The following is a 19,360-nucleotide window of genomic DNA, read 5'->3' on the forward strand; positions in this document are numbered from 1 at the left end:
CTAAATATGAACCTGCTCATTTGTTAAGATCTTCAGCTGAGGCTTTACTCTAGTTACCCCCAACTTTGGTGGTTAGGTAGGTGGCTACAAAGGATAGAGTATTCTGTGCAGTGCCAACTTAAACATTTCCTCTCTAAACGTATCAGCCAGATACCCACCTTTTTATCTTTACAATGCTAAATGAAAGCCGTTTTGCTCTCCCAAGCGTTTGGACCATATTGTACAGCACTGCTTTTTATTTTTTATTTTAATGGGGGGGGTCTGTTTCTGTTTTTTCCTGGGCTGCTGCTGTGCTGCCCCCCCCCCTATTTTAGCTGTTTTATTTTAATGGTTTAACTGTTTTATAGTTCTGTATTATTTAAATATTTGTCTAAACCACGTTGAAGGCCAACTAGTGGAAGGCAAAATATAAAGCTTTTAAATAAACAAGCTTCATTGCAAAAATAGATCTTCTTTAATTGCCATTTTCGAAGACTAAGGGAAGGCAGTCAATTGATTTTTCAAGGCTTAGGTAATACTGGGACTCTGGGGAGGAAGAAAGGAAAAATTAGATAAATCCACCTTTTATACTTTAGAACTGCAGTTTGGAGGCCTGGCTGGATTTCAGTCTGGATTTCTCTCAGATTTTTCTAGTGTGTGTGAGTATGTAGATACATGTTCATGTTTTCTTTTTCTTTTTACAGGTTGAATTCAGTTATCATCATGTTTACTTTGTATAAGGAATCCTTTTATTCCAACACTGATCCTTATGAAATATGGCTACAAAATAATACTAAAATGGCATTAAGCACGATTGAACATTGATTCTGATTTGTTGCAGTGGAATGGATTAACTAAAACATCACCACTACCAAAACAAAACAAAAAACCCCAGCTATATATTCATTCCTTTTAAGGACAGCTATATTCCATTCCTTTTAAAAAAAGGAAATCAAGACAAAACTGAGATGATTGTATGATTCTGCCAAGAAAATGGCCATTTATTTCTCTTCTGCTATATATTCCCAAGCAAATAGGTAGAACCAGGAAGCATTTGAATTGCATTTGCAATGAACTGAGAAATCTTGTTTCTCTCCTCTGCTTCTACGAGTTAGTTGAAAGATTCAATTCTCTCTCAGACTGTTTAAAATGCTGTGCCATAGAACCCAACTCTCCTAGGTAACAGAGTCTGTAATCTAACACAGTTGATCAGACTTCAGGTCATCTACTAATTAATGGATCTCAGCCAACAAGTTTGGTTGTTACTTTGCAGCATGCATTTGCCATATGGCAATGATAGTTCCAGGTCATTAGAGAGGTATCTACTTAGCTATAAATTCCCTTCTATTACACTCTAATTAAGCTGTACTATACACTCAGAACCAAAGATCAGAAAGAACCTTGAAGAGTTTGAAGCATTATGGATATTAATAAATCAAACATATCTTTAAATCTAACATGAAAGGTAACATTGCTTAAAATGGGGCCCATGTAAATAAAATAATAATTAACCAGCTTGGTGTAGTGGTTAGAGTGCTGGACTAGGACCGGGGAGACCGGAGTTCAAATCCCCATTCAGCCATGATACTAGCTGGGTGACTCTGGGCCAGTCACTTCTCTCTCAGCCTAACCTACTTCATAGGGTTGTTATGAGGAGAAACCTAAGTAAGTAGTACACCGCTCTGGGCTCCTTGGAGGAAGAGCGGGATATAAATGTAAAATAATAATAACAACCACCACCAAATAAAGTAAATACTCTTGGGAAATCTAGAAAGTATGGCAATCTAAAAGCAAGAAGATACACTATTCAGTTAACAAAATAATACAAAATATAATACAATATTCAGCTAACAAAATAATACAACGCCAATACTGTGGTATCATTATTTGGTGACTCCCCAAACCAATGGATTCACAATTCAGCATAGGTATAGAATTCAGATGTATAAAATCTTGTTGCCCCCTAACTCCAATATCTTAAGCCATGTTTTCAGATTTTGACTTTTCTTGAGGATCAGTTGCTTCATCATTTAATATAAAGGCAATGAAACAGTCTTGGCTCTTGGCTCAGAAGGTAAACAACAATGCTTCATCGATTTTTATGTCAGGTCATGTGGCTCCCATAATAAAGTTTTTTTCCCCAGCTTTGTAACTTTCTTTATCAAATGCCAGTAAAAAAGCACAAGCAATGTAGCAAGGAGTGGAAAATGTTTCAAGTTCAACTTACAACAACATCAGATCTCATCTTCCCAAAAGTCTTGATTAAATGAGCATAGTGATAGTCTTCCATTTGTCTTAAAATAGCTGTCATACTGGCAACAAAATTGCCCTGTAAACAAATCAAAACAAAAGCAAAACAGTTTAATAGGTAATCATGTAAAACAATACACAGTTGTATACCAACAATTTCTTTTAGGCACACATGAACAAAATTCAGAACGCTTTAAATAAATTTATTAATAGAAAACCAAGTACTGAATTATTCTCTCACATTTCTATGTACACATAACAACATGCATATTTACGAATATACCTATTGCAAGTGTATGAAGATTCTTTGATTTATTTATTTATTTATTTATTTATTTTTGCATTTTTATACCGCCTTTCGTTAAAATATAGCCCCAAGGCGGTTTACAAAAGTTAAAAACATACAATAAAAACACAATAAAAACAACATGCTAAGAGTATAAAAACATATAAAAACAGGCATAAAACAATACAAGAAATAAAAACACCCAGAAGCAGCAGTAAAAACGATTATGTAAAAGCCTGGGTAAAAAGCCAAGTCTTTACAAGCTTTCTAAAAGCCATGATGGAGTCCGAGGAGCGAATGATCACTGGGAGAGCATTCCAGAGTCTGGGGGCAGCAACAGAGAAGGCCCTGTCCCGAGTGCACGACAGCCGGGCCTCTCTCATTGTCGGCACCCGGAGCAGGGCCCCCTCAGATGTCCTCGTCAAGCAGGCAGCAACCCTTGGGAGCAGGCGGTCCCTCAAATACCCTGGGCCCAAACCGTTTAGGGCTTTAAAGGTCAAAACCAGCACCTTGAATTGGATCCGGAAACGAACCGGTAGCCAGTGCAGCTCTTTCAAAATGGGGGTGATATGTTCCCAACGGGCAGCTCTGGATAACACCCTCGCTGCCGCGTTTTGCACTAGCTGCAGTTTCCGGATATTCTTCAAGGGCAGCCCCACGTAGAGCGCGTTACAGTAATCCAGCCGCGACGTGACTAAGGCGTGGGTAACTGTGGCCAGATCTGCCTTCTCGAGAAAGGGACGCAGCTGGCGCACCAGCCAAAGCCGTGCAAAGGCACCCCTGGCCACCGCCTCCACCTGAGCTTCCAAAAGCAGAGCCGGGTCCAGTAGTACCCCCAAGCTGCGTACTTGTTCCTTCAAGGGGAGTGCAACCCCATCCAGAACTGGTAAAATCTCCACATCCCGATTGGCTCTCCTACTGACCAACAGCACCTCCGTCTTATCCGGATTCAATTTCAGTTTGTTAGCCCACATCCAACCCATCACGGCCTCCAGTCCCCGGTTCAGGACATCCACCGCCTCCCTAGGATCAGATGACAAGGAGAGATAGAGCTGAGTGTCATCCGCATATTGCTGACAACTCAGTCCAAATCCCCGGATGACCTCTCCCAGCGGCTTCATGTAGATGTTAAACAGCATGGGGGACAAGACCGAACCCTGCGGGACCCCACAGGCCAACGGCCACGGGGCCGAGCAGTAGTCCCCCAGCACCACCTTCTGGACCCTCCCCTCAAGAAAGGACCGGAACCACTGCAACGCAGTGCCTCCGATTCCCATACTCGAGAGGCGGCCCAGAAGGATACCATGGTCGATGGTATCGAACGCCGCCGAGAGGTCCAGCAGAACCAACAGGGACGCACTCCCCCTGTCTAGTTCCCGGCGTAGGTCATCCACTAGAGCGACCAAGGCAGTCTCAGTCCCATACCCGGGGCGGAAGCCAGATTGAAAAGGGTCCAGATAATCCGTATCATCCAAGACCCTCTGCAGCTGGGACGCCACCACACGCTCCATCACCTTGCCCAAAAAGGGCAGGTTAGACACAGGTCTATAGTTGTCCAGGCTGGAGGGATCAAGGGAGGGCTTTTTTAATAGAGGTCTTACCACCGCCTCCTTAAGGCACGATGGCATCCTGCCCTCCCTTAATGAAGCATTAACCATCACCTCCAGCCATCTGCCTGTCCCCTCCCTGGCAGCTTTTATTAGCCATGAAGGGCAAGGGTCAAGAGCGCACGAAGTCGCCCGCACACTGCCCAGGATCTTGTCCACATCCTCAGGCCGCACCAACCGAAAAGAATCCAACACAACGGGACCAGATGGTGCCAAAGGCACGTCTGCCGGAACTGCCAAAACTCTGGAGTCCAGGTCAGCACGGATGCAAGCGACTTTATCTGCAAAGTGACAGGCAAACCGATCACAAAGAGCTGTAGATGGCTCCTCCCCCATTGTCCGGGGGGATGTGTGGAGCAATGTTTTCACCACACGAAACAGCTCTGTTTGCCTGCACTGAGCAGACGCAATGGAGGCGGAGAAAAAACGTTTCTTCGCCGCCCCCACCGCCACGGCGTAGTCCCTAAAATGGGCTCTAGCCCGTGTTCGATCGGATTCATGACGACTCTTCCTCCAGCGTCGCTCCAGCCGTCGTCCGAGTTGCTTCATCGCCCTAAGCTCCGAGGAAAACCAAGGAGCGGAACGGGCTCCACTAAGCCGGAGAGGGCGCTTGGGGGCAACCGTGTCAACAGCCCGGGCCATCTCTCCATTCCAGAGATCAACCAAGGCCTTTCCTATCATTTCACCAAAGGTCATGGGGTCATTCACACAACTGGGCGGACAGGGGGAAGGCTGGTTCAACTCACCTTCCCCCCAGATGAGTGCTACAATGTTGCTGGGAGTACAGCTCACACTCCAAAATGATCCTCACTGTGTGGCACAGCAGGGAGCTCTGGAGGCCAGGAGGATGCGTCCTGATGTCCGGATATATCACAATGCTCCATGCAATATGTGCGGTGCACTGGAGAATTCTCTCGGGAGACGGGCATTCGAGGCACCTGTCTCTATATCTGCTTGGGCTGAATGCAGACCCAACGAACACATCATCCTGGAGCCTGGGTTAAGGGCTCACTTGAGCCTTTAATCCCGGCTAAAATGCTGGGCTAGGCAGCACTGTCCTGTTGGGATTGGGCCAAATCCCGGTGGTTCTCACATGCAGTCTAACCCAGGCTGGGGTTCTCTAGCCTGGGTTAGGCTGCATGTGAGAACAGCCTCATAGTATATTATTCTCTTGTACAAAACTGGATCATACTATTCTGTTTACCATATCGTATGTAAAAAATTTTGGCTTGGATTCTAAGATGCTCAAGCAGTATTTCATTCATGGAATGGGACATCACTCCCTTCTTCTACCACAGATCTCTAAAAATTCACTCCTGAAGGGTCAGGGGACAGAACAACATTTAATGCACCATGGGAGGAACTGCAGCTATGGAATTAGACTTGCCTTCTTCATGCAAACAGCAGTGAATCCAAGACTTGCTTACTTCATGCAAACAGCAGTGTCTTCTGATTGTACAACTCTTCCATTGCATATAAAACCATGGGGCTATTCTGATGATCAGCAAAAATCGGGCTAGCCTCCGCTAGCCCGATTTTTGCTGATCGTCAGAACCACCGGGCTCGCAGTCGAGCCCGGTGGTTCTGGAGCGGTTAACCCGCTCTGGAACCCCTGGTAAAAAGCAGGTTTGCGGAGCGAGCGCTCCGCAAACCTGCTTTTTACAATCGTGAGTAGCCGCGGCGCACATTCACACCGCGCCTGCTTACGAGTAGACCCCCGGCCGGGGGGCGAAAAGCCGCCTCCCAGCTCCAGGGGTCTCCCCAGTATGCCCTGCGCACTTGCGCAGGGCATACTGGGGCTTGCGGGGGCCGCGCGGCTCCAGCTTCCCCACCCCCTCTGGCTCCGTCACGGAGCTGGCAACCGTGTGGGTGGCCGATCTGGCCGCCCAGGGCTCCCTGCCCGCTCGCCTGCAGTTTCTAAAAAAGCGGGTCTCATGGATCGTTAGACCCGCCTCCATGCCTTTTTGTCCCTTTACTCTAACCTTAATCAAAATGTTTTCAAACCCATTAAAAAGCTTATTGGAACAGCAATTAACTTATTCATATAATGGGGGATATTGTTTGAAAATTTAGTGTGCTTTAAATGACATATTTATACAGTTTCATTGAAACAAATGTAAAATCCACAACTATGATCAACAACGCATCATGGGTAATAGGTATTGATCCATGAATACAGTTTAAAACTAAGAAACACTAGTTCCTTCCTACACACAATGTACCATTATTATGTTTTGGCTGCCAAGGGCTACACAACAAACAATTTGAATAAAATATTGTTGTTAATGCCAGATATTTTAGGACATGACTGTTTCTTATGTTGGATAAAATGTATTCAAATATTTGCACACACCTACAGCATCTTTTAAAGCTGTACTCTTTTTGGTCTCTGCCTCATGACGCTGGAATGAAATTATTATTTTCCTAAGCGGCAATGTTTAGCTGTCCTGTGCAAAATCATGGCCTTAATGATTAACTTATCTACATTTGTTTCTGTTTCTGGTTAATAGCTTTGATCATATGCATATGCTAACCTAATTCCATTTGTTTAGCAATTTAAATTATGGTGAAGAAGGGCAACAACGAAGAGATTAATTTGGGGCCCAAGGGAAAAGATTATGCTAACTTTATATATGAATGGAAGCTAACTCTCAGACCGTATGGATTTAAATATGAATTCTCAAGATGTATCAACACTAAAGAAAGATACTTAAATGGACTTATCTCTCATGTATATTTGTGACTCTTCTCCTCTTTAAATAGCTAATTATTCAAGATTTATGTATGTAAACAGAAGCCCTCTCCTTCATATCCCAACACCTTCAGCTTTTATCAAGAGATCCTAATCCTCTCTTTGTAACTGCACAGTGTTTCTCTATGGGAATTACTATGATTATGCTGATAAGCAAATAAAGATGAATCATTGCAAGGAGATACAATTACATAAGAACTTCTTATTAATTAGCATGGTAAGAGTTAGACACATGAAGACCTTAGTTCCATTAGTTAGCTGTTATATTTCCATATAGAACAGAATACTGCTTTTTAGAAAACCTGTATTATATGAAACAGGTAAAGATGGCAAAATTTTCAAATGAAGATGAATTTCACTGTGCAAATAAACAATCACATCAAAAGCCAGGGAAGAGGATAGTTATAAAACAAAATATAAAGAGATTTGAGAGTAAAGTTGCAATCCTATGCACAGTTACCTCAAAATAAGTTTTATTGAAAAAGATTAGACTACTTCAAACTACATATAGATAGAATGAGATATGGCTAAGAGTATAAAGCCTAACATTAACAAGTAACAAAGCCTAACATAAAGCCTAACACAACAGGGAATGGCCATCTCTCTCTCTCTCTCTCTCTTTCTCTCTCTCTCTCTCTCTCTCTCTCTCACACACACACACACACACACACACACAGAGCACCCCTACAGTGCTGGCATGGAGGACCTATATTTTGAAGTCCAGGAAAGATATGTGTATATGCTGGGAAAGGGAAGGGTCAAAAAAGTCATGTATATGAGAAGCCTGGAAACAGGTCTCATGTTAAGAACATAAGAACAGCTCTGCTGGATCATGCCCAAGGCCTATCTAGTCCAGAATCTTGTTTCATACTGTGGCCCACTAGATGCCTCTGGGGAGCCCACAGGCAAGAGGTGGGGGCATCCCATCTCTCCTGCTGTTGCTCCCCTGCAATTGGTATTGAGAGGCATCGTGCCTCTGAGGATTGAGGTGACCCACAGCCACCAGATTAGTAGCCATTGATAGACCTGTTCTCCATAAATTTGTCTAAACCCTTTTAAAGCTATCCAAACTAGATGCCATCACCACATCCCATGGCAAAGAATTCTATAGATTAATTATGCGCTGTGTGAAAAAGTATTTCCTATTGTCGGTCCTAAATTTCCTGACCTTCAGTTTCATGGGATGACCCCTGGTTCTAGTATTGTGAGAGAGGGAGAAAATTTTCTCTCTGTCCACTCTCTCTACTCCATGCATAATTTTATACACCTCAATCATGTCTCCCCTTAGTTGCCTCTTTTCCAAAGTAAAGAGCCTCCGATGCTGTAGCCTAGCCTCATGAAGGTAGGTGCTCCAGGCCCCTGATCATCTTGGTTGTCCTCTTCTGCACCTTTTCCAGTTCTACAATATCCTTAAGATACAGTGACCAAAGCTATACGCCGTACTCCAGATGTGGCTGTACGATAGATTTGTATAAGGGCATTAAAATATTAGCATTTTTATTTTCAATCCTCTTCCTAATGATCCCTAGCATGGAATTGGCCCTCTTCACATCTGCCACGCACTGAGTCGACGCTTTCAACAAGCTGTCCACCGCGACCCCAAGATCTCTCTCCTGTTTAGTCCCTGACAGCTCAGATCCTGTTCCTGCAGAACCATGCTGAATCCCCCAGACTGACTTTCTATATTAAAACCTCCTTAGCCTTCCAGAGACTGATAAATTAGAAGCCTCTTTACCTATCACCATTTGCTAACAAGTTTGATTTTATTCCTTGCTTCCTGCATTCCTTTGAGAATCCATTAACTATCCTGATCTGTCAGGATTGCTCAGTCTCTGAGCAAACAAGAGGGCCATTTTCCAATTTATCTAGGGGTTTGTTCCAGTAGGAAAAGCCCGTCAGCCGTCTGGAGCCAGGTTTGGCACATTTACATATTCCTTACCCAGCCTCATCTCCTTTTGTCCTGTGGTCTGTAATTGTCTCAAACAATCCTGCCAGCTTCTGAACCTGGAGTGGGGGGAAACCCCTCATAACACCATCAAATAAACCATATGAGATACAGGTCCTACAGTACCATATCTCAGTTCCCCAAATCTGGTTAGTTGAACTTACATACTTTGCAAATGGTGTGATAATTATGCATATCCGACACAACTGAATTTTTCACCAATTATTGTGACATAATTGTCCACTCTTGGCAAGTTCCACAAAGAATTTGGGGAAAGCCTGATCATTGATTTGTGCTAGAAAAGATGGTGTCCATCTGTCCTGTCCATCTTTTTTCCTCCAAGAATAGAGCACAGCACGAGAAGACAAGCATATTTTATTAATAATGTGATACGCCACATACATGTAGGCAGGGGCGTAGAGTCCATTGTGCGAACAGGTTCCAAGAACCCAGGCTGCCATGTCCAGGGGCTGCACCTGGTGCTCCAGCCACGCCCCTGCATCTGACATCAGACACAGAGGGTGTGGCACTGATAGCAAACAGGGCCACATGCCCCGTTTTGAAGTGCTGGGCTCCCAGAATGGCTGGGATGGCTTCTCCCTACTTGTAAAAGCAGGGAGAGGCATTCCCAGCCAGGCTGAGAGCCCAGTACTGGCTGAAATATCTCAAAAACTGAGCTGTGTGGAGCATCAAGGTGCAGGGGACATGGCCTGAAGAACAGCCTCTGGAGTCCTCGCTATGCCACTGCATGTTGGTATACAAATTGTAACCAACAAGTACTCAGAAGTAAAAGAAATTATTCCATCATATCCTTATCTTTCATGTCTCTTCAGGCTGCCAATAGTCTGGAATGGCATATCTCAGATGGGCAGCTAAGTACAAGATTCTTGCCTCAGACTGTGATCTAACTCACCTAGCTCTGTTAACGAATGGCACTCAAAACAGACCACAGGACAGAGACTAAACTGGAGGGATTGCTTGGCCAAGCCCTCCAGTTCTTGGCACTGTGAGCATTCGGTATGGATTCTAAGGGCAACTTGACGTGTGATATAACTTCCTCCCTCCCTCCCATCTTTAATACTGAATACCACTTGTATTTTTTTGTATTGTAGGAATTTACATATTGCAAGAAGCTTTTAAAATGATGTAAAAAGGAATACAGAAATAGATTTTTCAGCATAACTCTACTCTCTCTAGACTATAAATACTAGGGTTTTACATCATACAAATATTTTATTTCACAAATTTATTCAAGAAAAATTTAGACCAGGATTTTTATATTATACTTTATATTACAGACATGTAATGCTAATTTAATTTTTATGGTGGTTTTCAAGGTGCTACTGAAACTTATTGTCATATCTAATCGTTTAACACATGAATATCTCGCCTTAACTTTGGGAATGATTTGAGGCAGTTAGCTAGGAAGATTTTATCCCAATACTATAGTGTTAACATTAGAAAGTCTCAATTTCATTTCAAATGCTGCACAGTCACTGACGTGAGTAATATGTTTGATTCTGATCTACAACATAGTGACCATGGAGAGTGCTTGAACATAATGTTCACTCCAACACCTGTTAACAGAAATTAGGTTTTGTACATTAAGGAGTTTGAACAGCATGTATATAGAATAATTTCTGTCTCTATTTTTTGGCATACATAATAGTTTGACATTAACCTTTGTGTCATATTTTGATTGATGATGGCACTTATTAGATATTGTTAGTCACTAATGCATTTTTAACATGAAATAGTGTTGAAGTAGCATGTATCTACAAATTAGCTGAAACATCATATTAAGTGGCAATAGAAAATAATTATGTTATGGTCCTCAAACTACTAATGGACAGTTAGCCATTCAAAATATATGTTAATGTCTTTTTTTAAAAAAAGCAACAGAACAGCCAGTGAAACTTGCACTGTGTAAATCTAAAGATATTACTAACCAGAGGTTTATCTGAAATTCTGGGAGGGATTACATTTCTGAAAAATTCTCAGTCATAATGTAAAATGGAGATCTAACATTGGATATCTTGATTTTATGTCCTAATAATTACTTTCAATAGCATCTGTGTATTTAATAGCAATATTTGGGGTTGGGAAGGATATTGCTCATTGCCCTGTCATTGTACCAGAAAAGAACCATATTGATGTCCATGCCTGTCAGATTCATAGTAGCACCACAATTAATGCTCCCTTGCCCAACAGCTTCAGCTCCTTTATCTGCTCATGTTGTGCTGCTTCTGGCACATACAAATACAACATTTATTTCAAAGAAAAAAATGAGAAACAGTAGCTGGCATCTTGATTAATGGCGTGGAGATGGTTTAGTATTGCAGAGTCACACTGTGTGTGTGTGTAAGACCAATTTTCACTGATCCCGCCCCCCCCTCACCCTGGAAGTGCTCTCTGTGATCAAGGGATAAATCTCTGAGGGGTGCATGACCATCAGGACTACTACTGGGTCAATTGCTTTGTTGTACTCAGATTCATAGTATTAGAAAAATTGTCTATACAGCTAACATAAATGAATTATTTATATTATCGATGAATACTAAAAAACCAAAAACAGTCACCTGCCCATTTGTTTTAAACTTATGCAGCATTCCAGTTCGTAAACCCCTGAGTCTTAAACCACACCACACTACCAGAAGAATAATCCCTGCCGCCTGTTATGATCTTCTGGAGAGGTCCAGATATGGTTGCCACCGGCTCGTTTGGTGGTGACTCAGAATCAGGCTTTCTCTGTGGCTGCCCCAGGGCTTTGGAATAAGCTTCCTGCTGAAATACAAGCATCTCATTCTCTGTCTGTTTGCAGGAAGAACCTCAAGACCCTCCCGTTCTTTCATACTTATTGTCATGTATTTTAATGTGTGACTTCAAATATTTTAAATTTTGTACACCGCCTAGAGATATACATTTCAGGCAGTAAAAAAATATAGGAACATAGGAAACTGCCATATACTGAGTCAGACCATTGGTCTATCTAGCTCAGTATTGTCTTCACAGACTGGCAGCGGCTTCTCCAAGGTTGCAGGCAGGAATCTCTCTCAGCCCTATCTTGGAGAAGCCAGGGAGGGAACTTGAAACCTTTTGCTCTTCCCAGAGCGGCTTCATCCCCTGAGGGGAATATCTTGCAGTGCTCACACATCAAGTCTCCCATTCAGATGCAACCAGAGCAGACCCTGCTTTGCTATGGGGACAAGTCATGCTTGCTAGAGAGATAGATAGATGGATAGATAGATAGATACTTACCTTGCATGGAGAGACACTAACTCAGGTTACCAAGTAACATGTAGCTGAAGTGAATTTGAGTTGGTTTTTCTGACAAAGGACTGGTTCAAAACTCACATGGAACCATGGTTAAAGCACGTCCCCAAATTTTGGGAGCATGTGCTTAAAACAAACCAAGGTTGGTTGTAAAGTTCTGGCTTCAGTAATCTGGAATAATGTATTCTGCATGCACCTTATTATGATCTGTTTCTGAGATGCTTGTACTCAGATTCATATGCCATGTCTCCCCAGCTAATCAGCCACACTCTTGACATATTCACTGGCATGTTCCTATTTTCATCAGTGAAATGTTAGAGGGTGTAAATCTAAGCCAACCAATCTTGGTTTATTCTAATCAACTTCTTTAAAATAAACAGAAATCTGAGACCAATGTTTGAAGTGGGTTCCAGATCTCAGTTTATTTCAAGAAGTTCTTTTGAATAAACCAAGATAAGTCAATTTGGACATCATGACGAATCATGGCTTGTTTTTAGACCTAATCTAAAGTATAATTCTTCTGAGCTGTGCAGCCAGGAGAGGAGCGTGCACTCCTGAGACTCTGGGACCTTGCTCAGAAACAAGGTTTAACCATGGTTCCACATGATGTCTCAACAGGCCCAACCTGTCAGAATGCTTGTGCAATGTTTCACCCAAACATATATTTGGGTGAACCCTGCAGTCCTTAAATAAATCTGATTAAATAATAAAATAGGACCCATGTGGATGCCACAAATACTGGTTATGTGTTATGGATGTGCCCAAATTGGCTCGGGCAGCTGCGGGCAAGGCGGGGATTGGTTCCTTTAAAAAGCAGGTAAGCAGATACTTACCTCCTCCTCTGCTGTCCCACCATGTTTCCAGGCATGGCACCCACTTTCCAAAAGGTTGTGCACAGCTGCAGTGTTAGTCCCAGCAGCTTGTGCATGGCGGCAGTCATGTGCATGCTGATGCCACATACAGGCTACTGGGAGCAGCCTAGAAAAGCAGTCAGGCGGCAAAGGAGCAGGTAAGGACCTGCTTACCTGTTTTCTAAAGGAACCGATCCTTGCCCCGCTGAACCAGTTCGAATGTGGGTGCCCGAGCCAGTTCAGTGCTTTCCTAAGAAGGCGCCGAACTGGTCTGAGCACACTGTGATATCTACGCTGTGATAGTTGTTATCAAATACTACTAGAGTAGAATCATTGTGGAAGAGAATTATCCCTCTCCGCTCACACAACAGAAAAGCCATTGCCTGTACACTGTGAACTTTCTAAAGAAACTTTGTGCATACAAATTGTTTGAGTGGTTTTGTTTCTTTTTCAGGGGATAGGAATCTGCTGCTTATAAGGAAGGATTTTATGAGAAGTTCCTGTTTGAAACAAAAAACACAAAAGCATAATGTATGCTCCAATTGCTATTACAATGCAATAATTACAATTAGTATTTATAGTAATGTATCTTGGAAGACCTCTGTACCTCTCATTTTCCCTTCCTATGGGACTGTTTTAATAGCACTGTTGTAACTATTCTAGAAGCACTTGCATCACTTACTCTTTTTTCCATTTTATTTTGCTTTATTTAGTGTGAACCTTGCTCATTAACTGTGCTATTTAAAGAGTAAACTAACCAGTTGCCCACCCATAACTCCACCTTCATTATTCTCCCCCTTTCCATTCCCCATATAGTTTTAAGTATATTGGTAAGCTTCCTTTATTGTCACTACATTGTTTGTGGAAAAAACTGAGAAACTATAAGTAAATGAATGAATGAATGAATGAATAAACAAACAAACAAACAATGAAGCTTGGCAAAATTACATTTCTGTAGATGTCTGGGAGAGCCTTATAATACAGTGCAGCTGATCCTAATTTGTAGATATATTCTGTACAGGATAACAGATTTAAATTGTACTAATATTCTACCAGAACTGTTTCAATTTACATGTTTCTTGAAACACTTTAAATATGAAAACACATGAATATTTAATAAAAACACAGCCTTTAAGCTGTCAATTTCATCATATACATACAGATTTTGTATTGATACTAATCAACATACAGTTCACACCTGTATGTTAGCTTGTAGACTAAAATGTCACCTTTGTGGAACAGCAATGATCTACGAAGCTTACTTAATTTAATTGCTGCTATTTTCAATTCTTGCAAAGGAAGCAATATGAAGGGAGGGAGGTTTTGTAATTTATATATTGGAATTGCATTCTATCCAAAAATCAATTTCAAATAAACTGTATAATCCAGGTTGTAATAGAATCCTTTATGGACAGAAGTCAACATTTTTTTTAAAATGGGCTGAGGTATTGATTCTTCTCCCATCACAGATAATTTATTAAGAATGAATTACTCTTGCTTCTCTTAAGATCTGGTTGAAGGCACAGTACATCATAGAATACAATTTAGGTAATCTTGAGATGTGAGTTATCTCAATTAGGATAAAAACAGTTTAGCTCCTATACTAGTCAGTGTTCAGGGCTACATTCTTAATTACAAGAGAAATTTCATACTCTATGCATTAGTAGTACCTTGATGCTATGAGTCAATTACATCACTCATTTGTCAACATATTTAATTTATTGTATTTGTACTAATACTTTGTAAGAACGGAAATGTGTGAAGAGCTTGAATCTTGATACAGTTTCTTCAGATGCAAAGTGAATTGTACAGAGAACCCATAAGACCCATACATTGACCTTTGTAGCAGTTATATAAATGCGGCTTTACAATTACTCCTAGAGTAAAATTGAAATTGATTTTTCAGAAAATTAGATTTTTCTTTGTTCTGCCTGGAGTGATATGCTAAGGGGTGGGGGGTGGAGAGAGAAAACAATATTCTGTGTATCTAATTAAGCATTAAAAGCCAATGCAAGGCAAACACTTGAAAACATTACTTGCTGTTGTTTAAGAGCCAATAGGCATACACACAATCTAAATCACTATAATTCTAAGTTTAGTTCAACACCTTAAACAAGGACACTAACAGTTGGCTTCAAGCCCATCTGAAGCTGATCTCTGGCCCCAAACCTGTTTTCAAAGCCAGCAAATAGCCGCAAAACCATAAGAGCACTCGAGAGCATGTGTAGAGTGCATTTCTTCATCTACACGAGGGAAAAGTGGCTGGCATCCTAACAAAGCAAATGTGCACCAGGAAGAAATGACTGCACTCCAGAAAGTGTTCTAGCTGCACCTTGCAAAGGACAATATTCTCCTATCCCTGCTTCCCCTGCAAATGTGTTGTGCCACCTGAAAATATGTCCCTGAGGGCTGCACAGGGCATTTCTGAGAGAAGAAAAGATCAGGGGAAATGGCTCCTTCGTGCTGCAGTATTCTGGAAACTCTCTGCAGTGCAGGCACATCTTCCTGGCACACATTTGTTTCATTAGGATGTCAGCCAATGTTTCTAGGTGGGCAAATGTGTCTTCCAAACAGATTTGAATCTGGGCTCCTCTCATTTTACAAATAAATACATACTCTATGCAGGCAGTAGTGAAAGGGTCAATCTAAGCAGTCTGAAAACAAAGAAGGTGTTTTTATTTTTAAACCACAACAGTTTAGAAAGGTATACCAACTGGTATCATCTAGCCCGTGCCTTTCTATCTTGTGCTAGCAGACTGGGATCTGTAGAGAAATACTGCTTTGCTGAAGGAACTGAGAGGTGTATCTTGGTGTGATGTTTTAGGACACCCCCATGTGAAGATTCTGGACAATGAGATCTAGTAGTCCAATCAAGGTATATCCTACCCCATTCCCAAAAAAGGAAAGTTTCACTCAAGCTTATTCAGTTTATAGTCAATCACTGCTATGCCTTCCACCAGTCTATGTAAAGCACTTTGAGAACATTTTTGGGGGGTGGGGTGGGTGGGTGTTAAAAAGTGATATATACTGATATATACATTAGGCAATATTAATACTATTTTGGATTTTGTCAATGCAAGGGATGCAAATTAGATGGCATATATGGAGATGATGGAATTCAGTTGGACACACATTTCAAACTTGCATGACTTCACACTAAACATTGAGCCTCACAAGAGAGGGGTTCTGATAGAATAGGGTGCTGCCAATAAAAAAGCCCTGTTTGTGGTACCTGCCAAACATACCCCTGCTAACAGCCAGTAGCAGACGCCAATCTTAGGGCCCAGAGATAGGGAGAAAGGCTGTCCCTAGGTTAATCTGATCCCAAACGACATGGATTTGTGAAGGCTAAAGTTATCACTTTGAAGTGGGCTAGAAGTCTATAGGCAGCCAATGTAACTAGCATCGAACGAGTGTAATAAGGGTTATACATGTCCAGCACCAACGTTCTAGCTGCTGTGTTCTGTACTCAGAAATTATTGTCTTTTCTGAGCGATCTTCACAGGGGGGAAGGGGGGAAGAACTGCTCCCCCCCCCGCAGCCACCCCTAGGCCGCAGTATTGATTAAAAAACCTGAAGGTTTGGCGATGCCCCCCCCAGGAGGTTTTGGGGGGACTCACAGTGGATGCCCAAATTACGTAGGTGCACCCCTGCCTGCAGAAGCTGACTAAGGGCAATTGCAAGAGGACTCTTGGTAAGGACTCTGGAGTTTGTGCCCAGTATTAGTGCAGGAGAGATTGGACACATTTTGCTCATATTTTATTTCTCCCTTGTGCTCATTTGGTTGCTGTTTTGTACAAGTACAATGGTTTTGAACTGAACTATTTTCAAGTAACGTTTTCTTGTTTTGAAGTTTGTAGCTTCTGTCTGTTTCCCCACCCCATGCTTAAAAGCTTCCCTACCCTACCTTGAATGAGATAGAGATTTGGAAGGTGGTTTTAGTAGATCCTGCCAGAATCACCCCCTCCCAAAAGTCTAGTTGGTGACAGCAGTGAAGCTTAAGATCATGGGGCTGGTGAAAACAGGGCCATGACACATGATGGTAGCATAGCGGAATCCAAGACAGGCACACTAGCAAAAGTATCCCTAGTCACAGCCACCCCTTTTTTCTCCATTATTAGTTGCAAATCAAAGAATGCCCCCAAACTGCATGCTTGATTTTTTAGGGAAGTTACAACTCCATCCAGAACAAGTCAAATATCGCCAGCCAGATCATAGGAACTCTCAACCAGCAGGGCCTCCGGATACCTCTACGGAGACTGTAAAGCCCAACTCTACAAGCAACACAAGCAATGGCATGAAGCAGCAATATTTGTAGGACTTTCACTGAAAAACTCAGATATGAGAGAAGCACGCCAAAATGTCACGTCAAAGAAGGATGCTCGGTGCAACCCTTGAATTACATTTGTGACCATGTGCAATTCAAGAGCTGCAATGTTGCAAGGAACGATGGGCCATACCTGTAGGACTGCCTGTCTTGGCTTCTTCGAGTAGGAAAAGGTCTTCCAAGCTATTATTACAAATTTAAGGATATTCAAAGTGATCCAATAATGTCCCTTTCTATCACCCTCTCCTGTGTGACTGTTTTACATATGATACAAGCCGACCCCGCACAGAGCATCTGTTCGCTCTTTGGGGCCGGCTACCTTTTTCTCTCTCCACTCTCCAGCGGGGCTGCCGCTGCCGCCAGTGGCCCAGACTCACCAGCCGCTGCCTTGCATCCGCTGCCGCCGCCGCCAGCGGCCTGGCCGGGCCCGCCAGCCGCCGCCTTGCATCCGCGGCCTGGGCGGGCCCGCCAGCTGCCGCCTCGCATCTGCAGCCGGGCCAAGCCCGTCGCCGCAGCCGTGGCCGGGCCAGGCCAGGCCCGCCGCCGCCTCGCATCCGCGGCCGGGCCAGGCCAGGCATGCTGCCGCTGCCTCGCATCTGCCCAGCCAGGCAATTCTCCTGGGTGTGCCTTAGCCAATCAGGTGCCCCGCAACCCAGCCAATCAGCTGGGCTGCCGGGACACACGTTCAAAAGGCACACCCAGGAGAATTATATATATAGATACTTAAAGTATTTTCTTTACATGTCACCAACCATTTCATGTTTCCAGCATGACCATTTTGCGTTCTTAAATTTTCAGACATTTCTACAAACAGCAAGCACGAACTCTGTCCCACTTTCTAATTCAAAGAATGGAAAGATATTTTAAGCTGACAAATATTTGGTGTGATCAACACAGAGACTTTCATTCAACTTTGTTTCTCCATTTTGTTACCAATTAAGAAATTGTACCTTGAGATAATTGAGTTTTGTGCACTCTGAAGTTCACTCATTTACTGCTGAAACTTTTTTGGTTTCATGATAACAAAACTATGTATCTTTTACTGTCAAACAGATGCCATAACTTGAAAATGTGACACTTCAAACAACTTCAGAGGGTTCTAGGGAATTGCAAAGTTAGCTTTGTGAAAGATAAGGACATAGCATTTACCTTTAAAGTCTAGTGTGTGGCAGGTTTTGATACCTGACAGTGCTGAAAACAGGGTGGGGGGGATCATTGCTGCTTTGAATTCTGAATGCAAAGAACAACCAACTGAGTTCTCATCCGTTGGCACCTGAGAAACCTAAGATTGTCTCAGGTGCCATGTCACAAATAGTGGAAGCAAACTTTCTAAGAAAACTACTCTCTAGTACCATGCCTAGTACCATTTGCAATAGGAATGTGCACAACATTTTGATGTTGAAATGAAATAGGCTGTTTCGAGTGTTTTGAGCTTGAAACAGAACACCAGTACGATAAAGGGCCTGTTTCAAGCTTGGAGCAGAGCAACCCATTTCAATCAAAACATTTCGAGCATCATTCTGGAGGCCTGTTTTCCCCTTGTTGATTATTGGTTTTCTAACTCTGTCCGATTGGCTTCCTTGCTTCTTGGTTGGCTTGTTATCATACAAATCAAGTGTTGTCATGGACAACTGTGCTTCCATTGGTTGAAGGGAGGGAGGGGGTAACACAAAAGGAGGAAATTTCAAAATATATCCAAAGGGACTGAGAGGCAGAGAGAGCCCTCATAGAAGAAAGAAGGAAGGGAGGTTTGGTTTTGTGGTTTTCTTTTCTCAGCACTGAGTATAGTATGGTGTGGTACTGCTGCTAGAACTATCTGGTTTGCTGGACCTCAGATTGTTTTCCTTCCTTGAGTTGTGGTTTGGTGTTTGTTTGTTTTTGTGAGGTAGTGTTGTAGCAAGAAATCAACAGTGGCAACTCTCTCTCATTCTCTCTCTCTGTAATATTTCTTGGTGATTGCTGTGATAAGCTCCATGTCTGGCCTTATAACTAATAGATCTGGTCTGCTCTGCAGCCTGCATTGCAAGGTGTACTCAGTCAAAATATTCTATCTATCTATCTATCTATCTATCCATCCATCCAATTTGCAG

The 19,360-nt window shown here is 42.5% G+C and overlaps 2 protein-coding genes across 8 annotated transcripts in view; one reads left to right on the top strand and one right to left on the bottom strand.

Annotated features, from left to right (window-relative positions):
* Positions 1-19,360, bottom strand: part of DOCK1 (dedicator of cytokinesis 1) — a 645,511-nt gene that overhangs the window by 280,962 nt on the left and 345,189 nt on the right. For all 6 annotated transcript variants that reach the window (XM_053305327.1, XM_053305329.1, XM_053305326.1 and 3 more), the window contains exon 28: positions 2,207-2,308. In XM_053305327.1, the coding sequence (XP_053161302.1) occupies positions 2,207-2,308 (102 nt within the window). The remainder of the gene's footprint in view (positions 1-2,206; positions 2,309-19,360) is intronic.
* Positions 1-19,360, top strand: part of INSYN2A (inhibitory synaptic factor 2A) — a 182,889-nt gene that overhangs the window by 32,717 nt on the left and 130,812 nt on the right. Inside the window, exon 1 of one of the 2 annotated variants that reach the window (XM_053305336.1) lies at positions 13,463-13,474. The exons of the other annotated variant lie outside the window; for it this stretch is intronic. The gene's annotated coding sequence lies outside the window, so the exon portion shown is untranslated. Of the gene's footprint in view, positions 1-13,462; positions 13,475-19,360 lie in introns of those variants that run through there. 2 annotated transcript variants of the gene reach the window in all.

Source organism: Hemicordylus capensis, chromosome 3 (assembly GCF_027244095.1).
Source record: "Hemicordylus capensis ecotype Gifberg chromosome 3, rHemCap1.1.pri, whole genome shotgun sequence".
Taxonomy (NCBI): Eukaryota; Metazoa; Chordata; class Lepidosauria; order Squamata; family Cordylidae; genus Hemicordylus; species Hemicordylus capensis.